Source organism: Culex pipiens, chromosome 3, assembly GCF_016801865.2.
Source record: "Culex pipiens pallens isolate TS chromosome 3, TS_CPP_V2, whole genome shotgun sequence".
NCBI lineage: Eukaryota > Metazoa > Arthropoda > Insecta > Diptera > Culicidae > Culex > Culex pipiens.
Genome location: NC_068939.1, coordinates 105604040 through 105616974, shown reverse-complemented (window position 1 = coordinate 105616974; position 12935 = coordinate 105604040). Strand labels below are relative to the sequence as shown.

Here is a 12935-nt window from a genome sequence, read left to right as displayed (position 1 = left end):
GGAATACTGTTAACGAACCGCGAGTTTTTTTTACATGTTACTTAAAATTTCCCAAGGAATCCGATGAAAAATATTTTCAGGTATAGGCCCTTTAGTCTAGGCACCGTCAAAACCGCATTTGAAGTTTTCATGTTACTTTTTCAAATGTTGGGCTTAGTTTTCGAAACTCCTAATTATATCTTAAAAGTCAAATTTATCATCTTTCCTTTGCGTCCAAGACAGCTTTAATCGGTTAAAAATGAACGAATCTATGATTTTTTAAAGAACGTGATTTTTGTGAATGGCAATTTTTCGGATCACCCTAACACAGCGTAGATCACCCTAATGACAATACAAAAAAATTCTAATTCTTTTGGCCAGAAAAACCCCAATTCAATTTTGAGCCAACTAGAAACTTGTTTAAACTTTCACATAAGTGGATAATCATAGTGCAAAATTGGAATCAACATTTTCTTATTAAGCTCAAATTTTGTGGGATTGTAAAAATCATAAAAAACAAGCAAGAATCTAGATCTTCGTAAAATTCGGACCATCTTTTACTTCTTGACACCACCCTAAAGTTTCGCCTTTTCCACAAAAAAAAACCTTTTTCAAACAAAAATATCTCTGGAACTCGAAGGGAACTAGAACTTCGAAGGGCCCTGTGGTGGGGTGGTAAGTGGCTCTAAGTTACTATGGGGCGCGGGCTCGATTCCCGCCTTATCCTTCTGGAGCTCTTCGTTCAATGCTTGTTGTGGTTTAGCTTACGCGGTGCGCTACATACATCAAAATATTCCCAAAAGTGAGATTCTCATTGAAAATGTAATGTTATAGAACATTGTAAAACATACACCCAAAGGAAAAATATATCTCAAAATCTGCAACATTGGATTTGCTGCAGAAAATGTCATATTTTATAACATTTTTTGCAGCAAGCCCGTAGATCATTTTTGCCCGCGTGTTTCAGCGATCTGCAGTTCTCACCAACACATATAATGCTGGCCCGTCCCCGAGCAACACTCCAAAGAGAAGCATATCTTGGTGCTTTTTCACTCATTTTTCATCAAGCGTCCATGGCGCGGTGGTAGCGTGTCGGATCAATAACCAAGAAGTTGATGGTTCAATCCTCGTTCTGCTAAGTGTTTTTTTGTGAAATACAACCAAAAAGCCGTCGGTAATGTCCATAATTATCGGTAACGGGCAAAAATGTCATACTCCTATATCGCAAAAAATGCATGAGGACAGATTTCATGCAGATTCTGATATACTTTCATGCCGCCATGCATCACAATCATGCGACTGCCAGTTGGGTGTACCAAAGCTGCAAGATGTTTATAAACTATCTAAGAACAATTCTATGTTGAAATATTTTCGGTGTTATTTAAATTATTTTTGTTATTTAGAAGTTAGAAGTAACATGGTACTGTGTGCGGACTGAGAGGATAAATCCCGAAATTACCGAGAGTACTTTACTCATAGGTTCATCTTCAAGAAAAGTTCATCGATCAAAAAAAAAGTACCGGTACCGAGACTCGAACCCAAGACCTTCGGCATATTAAACCGTGCTTTTGCCGTATGGGCCACCGCGGTTCGGTGATAAAGTGGCGGTCATGCGTCCATATACGGAAAACGGAATCGACGTAACACCTTATAATGTGGCCCTCTTAAACCTTGCGGTTTCGTCAACGGATCCACAGTAGCGTGGTTCACGTTTCTATGAAAAAGACAAAAGTTGTTATTTTGTCTTGCATCAACCGGAATTTCGTTCTTTTATGTCCCCAGAAGCACTCCTGAAAATTTGAGCCCATTTGGTAAGGTCTAGGAGCTCCAGTTTTAATTTGAAATTTATATGGGATTTTGATTTATTTTCCATGGGAAACTATCTTTTTTTACATTGTATTAGGATTTTTTTTTAAATCGATGAAATGACTTGATTCTTATAGTAGGAGATAGGTTTTGAACTGGGGAACAACTTTGTAGAACATACCAACATGCTAGGAAGTGACCCTTTAAAGATACAGATACTTTTAGATGGTGGCTGGCCCCTTCAAAAGCCACCTTCTAAAAGTAACTGTATCTTTAAAGGGTCACTTCCTAGCATGTTGGTATGTTCTACAAAGTTGTTCCCCAGTTCAAAACCTATCTCCTACTGTAAGAATCAAGTCATTTCATCGATTTATAAAAAAAAATCCTAATACAATGTAAAAAAAGATAGTTTCCCATGGAAAATAAATCAAAATCCCATATAAATTTCAAATTAAAACTGGAGCTCCTAGACCTTACCAAATGGGCTCAAATTTTCAGGAGTGCTTCTGGGGACATAAAAGAACGAAATTTCGGTTGGTGCAAGACAAAATAACAACTTTTGTCTTTTTCATAGAAACGTGAACCACGCTAATCCACAGGCGTGTATCGTTCTTTTTGCGACAAGACTTCGCCTCCCGGGTCTCCTAAGTGTGAAGGTATGGGCACGGGGAGAGGGCACCGAATACCTATATTTACACTTAGAATTTTTGCGTCCGCCCCGGGATTCGAACCGGCGACCTCTGGATTGTGAGTCCAATGCGCGGTCCGATTGATCCACACAGGCGTCCGTATAAGCCACTCAATAGGATGAACTGTTCCAATGAACGAATGAACACGCGAGAGGACTATACTCTCGCAAAATAGCACTTTCCTCACGTTTCTTTTCGTGAGGACTATCCTCTCGTTCTTTAACTTTGGGTGTAGTCACCCCCACTGATGGTACCGTCAACTGGGGCGAATCGGGACTACAGCCTGAATAGGGTCAGCACGTTTAAGAGCACTTAAAAGCTTAAAATTTTGGAATGAATGAACACATTGTGTTGCTCTGAAGCTGGTCTAACCGAAATCATTTCAAAAAACGTTACTAAATCCACCTTTAGGTGGTTGGTGCCTTCCTTGCATGCTACCTCAAAAAAGTGTATAAATAACACTTATTTTTTATCAAAATATCTGTGATCTGGCCTCAAACAGTGTATTAAAAACACTAAAGTGCTCATAACTTTTGATAGGGTTGTCAGATCTTCAATGTGTTGGACGCGTTGGGTCTTTCAAATACCTTTCTAAAAATGTATAGCATGACTGGTATTCTTACAAAAACCACCCATTTTACAATCTTCCGATGTTTAGTTGAAATCGTTTTTTTAGCTTAACTTTTGAAATACTTTTCTAAACATCATAATATTAACTAGGATCTTGTGGGACCCCAAGACGAATCGACCAAAACAGTCCAAAACGGTTCAGCCAGCCCAGAGATAATCGAGTGCATATTTTTTTGGTGCATGGACTCACATCCAGACACACGCACAGACATTTGTTCAGAATTTGATTCTGAGTCGATAGGTATACGTGAAGTGGTTCTACGAGGTCGAATAAAGAAGTTCATTTTTCGAGTGATTTCATAGCCTTTCTTCTTGAGGTGAGAAAGGCAAAAACGTTACTTAATTCACCTTTAGGTGGTTTGTGCCTTCCTTAAAGTGCCTCAAATAAGTGTAGAAATAACACTTATTTTGATCAAAATATTCGAGATCTGGCTTAAAAAAGTGTATACAAAAATACTAAAGTACTTATAACTTTTGATTAGGTTGTCAGATCCTCAATCTTTTGGGCTCGTTAGAAAGGTTTTTTGGATCGCATGATAGATCCGGAAAAAAATTTCATCAAAATATTTGAGATCCGGCCTCAAAAAAGTGTATAAATAACACTTAAATGCTCACAACTTTTGATGGGGTTGTCAGACCTTCAATTTTTTTTTTCAAATACCTTTCTAACAATATATAGCATGAAGGGTTTTCTGACAAAAACCACCCTTTTACAATTTTCCAATTTTAGCTAAAATCGTTTTCTTAGCATAACGTTTCAAGAACTTGTCTAAACTTCATAATATTAATTAGGGTCTTGTGGGACCCCAAGATGGACCTTATGAGAATAAAACGGTCCAATTCGATTCAGCCAAAAACAAAAAAATCAAATTATTCGCTCAACAGCATTGCCGTGGCGTTCTCGATTACGAGATTCCTACTCGAAACTAGGTGTCCGAAGGCTTGATTGTTGAGGCAATTGCAAACCTCTTTTTACACCTAAGCTTCCATCCACCCCAGGATTCGAACTGACGACCTTTGGATTGTGAGTCCAACTGCCTACCAGCGACTCCACTGAGGCAGGATCCAGGGAGACGACTCCTACACCTGGGCTGAGCTAACGACCTAACCTCTAGGTTAGACCGGGGCTTACATTTACTTCCCTGTCCGACGGAAGGCGTGATCAGACAAATCTCGTCTCGAAAAATGCTACCGGGACCGTCTGGGATCGAACCCAGGCCGACTGGGTGAGAGGCAATCACGCTTACCCCTACACCACGGTCCCGGCAGTCCGGAGATAATCGTGTGCATATTTTTCGGTGCACGAACTTACAGACATACACACGCACAGACATTTGTCCAGAACTTGATTCCGAGTCGATAGGTATACGTGAAGGTGGGTCTACGAAGTCGAATAAAGAAGTTCATTTTTCAAGTGATTTTATAGCCCTTCCTCATTGAGGTGGGAAGGCAAAAACAAAATGTTAGGCTGCAACATTGCTAAAACTGCTTTCCCGATTCGCCCTGGATGACGGTAGCTATTCTGATTGAATTTGACATTTCTTTAAGATTTTCCATACAAAGCAAGTTTGAAATTGCTGTTATTCAGTGAAATTTCCAATAATGCAATATAACTCAACGTTTTGCAACATTCTCGACATAAAAGAACCACGTCACCTGCAATCATTTGCCACATTTCCCTCGGAATCACTTTGAGGCAGCGACATTAGTTACGCTTTCATACATTTTAATTGGATTTTCCTGGGACACTGGAACCGATATCGATTCCATAATTCATCGGCGATTTTATGTGCGGCGGTTGTGCATCGGTTTTCTCGGTTTTTCCAGCGAATCGTCGTTTCGAACGAACACGGAAGTTTTCCTGATGTGGGGAAAAAACACAAAGCTTTCGTGTGGGGGGCCATGATTGCAAAAATAATGACATTTTTCTTCTGGTTCGTTCTTCGCGTTGGCGCGGGATCCAGCCAAAAGACGCAGCCGAGGCGAGCGTAATATAATAATTAAATAAACCGAACAATTATTAGTTTTCTCTCGCCAGCCACCGTCATCGTCGGCGTTGCTGCTGATTGCGGCCAAACTTGGGCTGTCTGCCGGGGCCGGAAAGCTCCTTCGAAATGGCGCAAACAATGAATGGGTGGGAGGAGGAGCGCCAGAAGAGAGAGAGGAGGAATAAAAATTGTTCTGTCGTTGGAAATTAATGGCGGAAAATCTTTCTGCCAGATTCCACGCTCATTTGGTCGACACCAGGAAGGAAGCGTCGAGGAGAGAGGAGTTGGATTCTTGCCGGCGAAATGATTGTTTGATTGGCAAAATGAATGCTTGCTCAATCTATTACAGAGATAAATATGAGCAGTCAAGACTGGATGGAGTAGGGGAAGATGTGCGGGCAAATAATATCGTTTAATTGGTCTTACGAGAGGAGGATAATGTGTGCCATTACCCGAGATTATCTTATTCCAGTGTGATTTCTTGAAATTGTTTATTTGTAATAAGAAAACGATTTCTCGAAGTAATCTGATAATAATTTGTTTGGATTTTGCTTTCATCACAGACAATAGACATTTTAGCTCAACCACCTTGCGTATTTCATAAAAAATGGTTTCATAAAAAAGCAAGTCGTTCGCGGAGATTTGTCATTTGAATCATTCTCTGCCAACTCACACGAACTTGGAAACAGTTGCTTTGACCCTTCTTCGATTTGCGTAATACTATGTTATAATGGGTTATTTTGGTCCCTGTTTACAAATCCGAGATCCTTTTTAATAACTAGTGACGCAGGGACGGTACGACTTCTTTCATTTTTGAACATTACAGATAAGAGTATTAGTATATAGAAATGTTGATGATTTAGACATGGAAAAAATGTGTCAAAGAACTTTTATGATAAACAAGAAGCCCGATTTAAAGGCGTACTCAAAATTCTGATAAATATATTTTTTTTTATCAAAAAAATAAAAAAATAAAATATACAAGTATAATTTAAAAACTACCGCCATTTTTCGTTAGGCGACATCCATAAAGTATGTCACGGAAAAATCAGCCAAAATTAACCCCCCCCTCCGCCCTAAGTAACACTTTGTCACGCAAGGTCAAACCCCCCATCAAAAAGTACGTCACATTTTGCCAGACCCCCCCCCCCCTTGTTTTTAATGGGATTTTTTATTGTATTTATTTTTATTTTATTTCTGTAAACTCACATAATTTTGGTATTTTTGCCAATTTTAATATGAAAAAAAATTATAATAGGTTGTCTAATAAAATACACTCAATTATTTTTTAAGAGCTAATATAGTGAAAAATTAGAAGACATGGCATTACTCTCAAGTATTTGGAAAAATCATGAAAAAAATTTCTCACAGCTTTGTTATAAGTTCAAACCATTTGTAGCAGTTTTCTTATGAACACCCTGCTTTCAAAGCATTTGTTTGTATCGAGCCAGAGTTTGGAAAATATTTAAGTTCAAGCTGAATAAAAAAATAAAATTGTGAATCTATACAATTATAGTAAGCAAAAGTTTTAGGATTGAGCTTCACATTTAATTGTACACAATTCGAATTAATATTATGCATTCATATACAAAATCTAGCGTGACGTCACACTCTATGCTGTAGCTATCTTGAAGAGCTCTTGTAGAACTCCTGGAAAAAATGTTACTTGGGTTAGAACAATAGTTTTGATTTTGAAATTTTGTTTTATTTTGTATCTTTGAAGGGTTGTTTTTTTCGTGTGAGTTGGCATAGAATGATCCATTTTCTTTTAAATATTATTCAAACGGTAAGACTTTTCTAAATAGTTTTATATTTATAACATGTACTTCGGTCCATAAAGGTGTTCCATTTTTAGGTTATGCTGAATATAATGCATAATATCAGAAACGGGATGTTTTGTAAGATCTAAGACCAAAACTAAGGCTTTCTACCCAAGTAACTTTTTTTTCCAGGAGTTCTACAAGAGCTCTACAAGATAGCTACAGCATACCAGTTTGGACCGCGGTAGGATAAAACTCTCTTCAAGTACTCTTCCAAACTCCTGAAGAAGTTTTGAAGAGCATTTTATCCTACCGCGGTCCAAACTGGTATGCTGTAGCTATCTTGAAGAGCTCTTGTAGAACTCCTGGAAAAAAATGTTACTTGGGTAGGCTCATTGAAAAACTGAAAAATTAAAAAAATGACGAACTCCTCATCACAGTGTATGTCCTGATGCAAACAAGGGAATGATGGAACAAGGAAAATCACAAATCCACATAACTGATTTCAAGATTATTCAAGTGTACACCGATAACGCGGTCAAAAATTAAAGTGGATAAATAAAGCTCTACTTATTTAAGTGTTTGAGTACAGGACGCCGGATTATTTTATCATTTCCTGGCTTACACATTGTTCTGCAACTCAAAACCAGTTTAAGTAACGAAAAAATAAAATTTTGTTTACCTACGTCCTACGTCAAAAACCAAAATTGTTTACTTTTTACTCTTTGGTCTGACAGATTATGTCTGACGGCTCTTTCATGAAATGGTCTAGACCAGCTATTCTTAACCTTCTTCTAGGCCGGTACCCCCTGCCATGTAAATCAAGTAGGCCTGGTACCCCCGTTGAGAACCGCTGGTCTAGACCAAGCTTGGGATAGGAACCAGCACTCTCTTGGATGCAAACAATGTTCGAACTCAAGCTGTCACAGTCCCTGCGAAATATGTTGGGTGGCATATTAGGTGATCAGTTTTATGATTCAATATCAGTGCAATATCGTTTAAAATGGAGTTTGTATTATTATTTCAATTAAATTAGAAGTTCTTTTGAAACTAATTTTTTTTCCTTTGATTTGTGAAGCATATTTGAAGGGTGTGATGAAGGGTGAGGGGAGGTGTAGTTAACTAGCTTATTTTCTTTATTTTTAATGATTTTTTCAAAAATTAATATTTCGAGTGTGCTGAATTTCGATTCAATACACTTTCGTGAATCGCTAACACTGATTGTTTAGACACAATCCACAAAAACACCCCTAAACATTTCTAACCACTTCCAACTGCCTCCAGCCATTGTGATCTTCCTAAGACCGGAACCGTGTTCGCTGCCTGTCAACTTTTTCCATCGCTCCAAACGACGACAAAGACGACAACGCAGACTAAATAATGGAAAATTAATTTCAAACTTTGTATATTTGCGGTGATGGCGGCAGCGGCGTCAACGGGCTTCAAAGAAGCCCTGGGAAGCGCGCCTTCGCCCAGAAGATGAACGCAACTCGTTACCGTTTGGTGGAATGGTTCAACTTTGTAACCTCAACTTCTGAGATTGTCATTACCATCGACCGTAACCATCATCGTCGGCACCTTAACGACATGACCCCACCTCCCGGGGACGGCGATGTTCCGGATGTGGGCTTGCTAGAAAATGGGTGGGGACTCCCCGCGAACATGATCGAAAATCCTCGACAGAACACTTCTGTCGTCGGAAAAGCCTCTCAAAGTAACTTCCATTTTGCTTCGACTTTTGTTTTTTCTTTTTTTTTCTGTGAAGCGCAAAGTGAAAGTCAACTTTGCTCGTCTCACACCACCGCCGCTGATCTAATATGTACTTATGGGTGGGGAACAAAGAAGAGGTGGAGCAAAATTGCACACAATCAAACGAAATTAACATAACAATCTTACAACAATAACGAGTTTCCGGTGTTTTACTGCTGAACGGAACATGGTGTAAAGTTGTGCCAGGGGAGTTGTGATTTCTGAGTCATAAAAAATTGTTTTTTTTCCTAGCAACAGTGAGCACATCAGATGAAGTGTGAAGCCGGAATTGCGTTGCTATTAATTTAAACACCCACAATTACCGATTGATTTATGGGCGATCAGTTTGACATTTCTTTGTGAGTTGTGTTTGACAAATGGATATGATTTTTTTTTAATTTAAGGATTCGGTCCTATTTCCACATAATTTGCAGAATCTTTTATAACAAATGGCTGGCTAACTCCAACAATAATGAGACCTCCCTTACTAAAACACCTCAGGGTCGGCCTGTTAATCCGAATTCGGCACAAAAAGGGAAACACCTGCTAATACCGTTGAACAAAACACCCACTTTATTCCGGTTCTAGCGACAGTTTTATTTCGGCAGACTCAAGCTGCACTTCTTTGTCCTTCCCACTTCCTTAATCTAGTCCTACCTCACACGTCCTCTTCTTCCTTCTTCCTTGGGGCCCCTTTCCGGAACTGTCGTTGCTGCCGCTGCTCGTTCTCGCCGGCTTCTGCTACTCGCCGTCGTTGTCGCCTCCACGCATCCGGGACACACTTCACCGGAGCGGAACGCCTTCTTCTGCTCTTCGCTCGTACTTGACGGTCAGCTGCTTCAGCACGTACTCGGACCCTCTCCTCGCCTTCTGCCTCGACGCTCCTGGGTTTGTTGACGGACCCAGGACTTCGGTGGACAAGTCCACCGGATTGCCTGGTTTCCGGCGTCGTCGGGTTGTAACGGATGGCAGATTCGGTGGCGGTTATGGTCGCGACAGGGATGTTCCTCGGAACAAAATGGCGGCGTCGCGACCGGCAGTTCCCACACCGGAACGGTGTAGAGTTGCGATCGTCTGGCGTGACGATCGCCGTAGGGGACACTGCGGGTGTCGTGTGGGTCACACGGGCTTCCGGCACCCAGGGTTGGGCTGGCCGATCGGTACGCGAAGCGTACACACCGAGGGGTCTGTAGGGCACAATGGGGCAGCGTTAGAAGATGGCGGAAAGGAGATGGGTTGGCTGATTCGGGGATTTGTTGTTTTGGGATCGTCCTCTACCTGGTTGTCCTGCAGCTCGTCCGGATCTTCCGATCGACGGACCCTTTTCTTCCGGTCTTCCGCGCCGGTTCCACTTCACTTTCACTTGACGGCGAACGTAGCTGGTTCGACCGTCCACTTCTTAAATCACCAGGCAAGTGACCGATCCAATGGCGCAGATTCTCCAGCGTTCCTCAACCTCATCCATCCTTCCCATTTCGCCCCATTCTCATCCTATTTCGCCCTAGCGAATCCATTGTCCTTCTCGTGGCGCTTTCTGGTGGTGACTAGCGCAACTACTCCAGCGTGCAGCGTTGGTAGCGTCCATTGGCGTTGGACAGCTACTCGAGTGGGGATGTTCCGCTCTCCAGCTTTCACAGGGTTCCCTTTCGGCATGCTAATTTACGCGTCGCGGAACAACAGTCTCACCACTCTTGAAGCTAACCTAACCATTGGTTACACTTTTAAGCCATTTATTACTTGTTATTGGTTGAAAGTGCTTTTTGGAATTCTTAATTAAACGTCAACGGTAAGCTGAAAATACGTGCTTTCTCCCTGAATTAAATATGATTTATTGCTTATAAGGTCTCGAAAAACCAGTGAAAAATGTTTTATTCCACAACGCTCCTAATTATTTTTTTATTCTAGAATCAACCTCATGCAATGCTTGAAAAGGGATCTATCACTGAACGGGAATGCTCGATATTCGATAGAACTTTCTGTCAGCGATCATTTCCCAAAACGATATTTGATCGCTGACACACAACGCCTATCATGACCGTCATTGCTTGGCGACGGTCGATGAACGTAAACACGAAGACAAAACGAACGAAAAATGAGCACCACTCAAGCAGCCGCCCGAACGAGACAACGTGCTCTTTCTCTTTCTCTCGGTTTTGTCTCTCTCTTCCTAGTGTACGCAGCGTGGTGACAGAAATCATATGATTGCTATCATTGGAAAGATGATCGGAATCTCGGTAGAATGTCAAACGACCGCTCTCTAGGCGATTTTTCTCCTGGAGGGAAGTCAATGATTGTGTGAGTGACTTTGCGTAGCACTCATTCCTTTGTGTGTGAAACGAACGAAAGCAGAATGTAAAAATCAGGTTGTCGTGGTGAAGACGATTGGAGTGCTCTGTCAGCTATCACAAAAAAGTCGAAATTTCGCAAGCCCTGACTCATGAATGAACTTTGCAAATGTATGTGTTTTCGAGTTCAACAGGCCTAATTCTAATAATATTCACCTCTTTCAAAACAAAGTAACTGAAGCTAATAGACATTCAAGTTTTTTCCCCTTCCCCTCTTTCAGAATTCTCATCATTTTCCGCCATAGCCGCCATAGTACACAGTTTGACACAGAGTGATGACCTATCTTCCCCGCTACTTATTTATGAATACACGACACGAGACAGGACGATAATTATTAGGGTGACTCTAGGTGCAACGAAAAATAAAAATAAAGTAATTCCTGAATTTGCTAAGGATTGGTTAAGTTCCACTTAACTGCAAACCTTTTACATTTGGTAAACAGGTAATTCTCCGCCAACTCACACAGCAGTTGTGCCGATCCCACTTCGATTTGCGTGAAACTTTGTCCTAAGGGATAATTTGTCCTTGATTACGTATCAGAGCTTTATTTTATGGCGGCAATACGATTCCTTCCATTTTTGGACACGCGGAAAAATACATGTTTCTCAATAATGTGTAGCCTGAAATGGCGATGGTTTGGAAATTTGGTGTCAAAGGAACTTTTGTGTAAAATTTGACGTCAACAAAAAATTTCGCTCCCGTGAAAAGTTATTCATAAATGTTTGATTTTGGGGTGTTTTAGCAAGGTAAATTTTGGACAAAAATTACTTTCGCTCGTAGGCTGCCATTTACACCAAAACTAACATTTCTTCAGATTTTTTTCGACGTTCCATAGGGGGTTGAGTTGGGCTTCAATGTCCTTTCATTAGGTTTGACCAAAATTTAGAATGTACCCAGAATCCAGGGCTGTCTCATTGTTCCCCACTCCTTTCAGCGCATGGGTAACAATGAGACACTTTGATTTTTCTTCATTAAACTTTTCAAAATCTATGTAAATCTATCAAAACATGAATTGAAAGTGATTTTTGGCAGATTTATTGAGTTTTAACTCCATTTAACAAAAAATATAACGTTACTTAATATAAATAAATGGATATTACAAAGTTTAGATACATTTTAGTATAACTTTTATTAGTTAAAGTTTCAAGTTGGCAAAATTGCTTTAAAATTTTTAAGGCAAGTCACCCACAATGGAACAATACAAAAACATGACGTTTTACTGGAAATTATTGATTTTCGTAGAGTGTCTGATCGATCGATCTCAGATTTTGGATCGATCTCATATTTTGGTCAATGTTAGAGCACATTAAAACAAAGTAAATGCAACAAAAAGTTTATTAAAAAATGCTGATGGAAAAAATACAAAAATCGTTGATTGTTAAAAACCAAAAGTGTCTCATTGATCACTACCCTACCCTACTGCACACAATTGAAAATTGGATGTAATGAAAAATCAATTTCCATTCCGGGGAAAACTTATATTTAATTGTTTTATGAAGTCGTCAAAACTAAATCCCGGAGGGGTTTGATTACACATTTGAGTTACTTTGTCCATGCTATTAATTTCAAATTTCAAATGGCTTCAAAAATCTGGAAACTAAACATAAATCTAACATTCGATCCACCCTATTGTTAATGCTAGCTATACGTACCTCCAGTTCGTCCATACTGTGCGACCTCTATCGATATGCTTGTGCCCCGGGGGCAGCCTAACGTGACCAGCTCACGGTCACATCCGGCCCGTTGATATGTGCGCAGAGTGCCCGACAGCAGTGCTGAAACGAGGAAAAGAAGAAAAAAAAAATAGGATGGAAAAAGCTCTTTTTAGCGCATTAATTTGTCTCGACACTTTGGACGACGATGAAATATTAATTCTATCGGTGCTCGCCACACCAGCCATAAGGCACGACGACAAGGCAACTATTTTTGTGTGATGGCGTGAAGAAGTGAGAAAAAAATGTCCTGAAAGATGCGTATAGTCGGACGGG

General features: G+C 40.3%; 1 protein-coding gene across 2 annotated transcripts in view; it reads right to left on the bottom strand.

Moving 5' to 3' along the window:
- LOC120421143 (protein eva-1) overlaps positions 1 to 12935 on the bottom strand; it is a 273706-nt gene that overhangs the window by 113801 nt on the left and 146970 nt on the right. For both annotated transcript variants that reach the window (XM_039584336.2, XM_052711038.1), the window contains exon 4: positions 12600 to 12722. In XM_039584336.2, coding sequence (XP_039440270.1) covers positions 12600 to 12722 — 123 coding nt within the window. The remainder of the gene's footprint in view (positions 1 to 12599; positions 12723 to 12935) is intronic.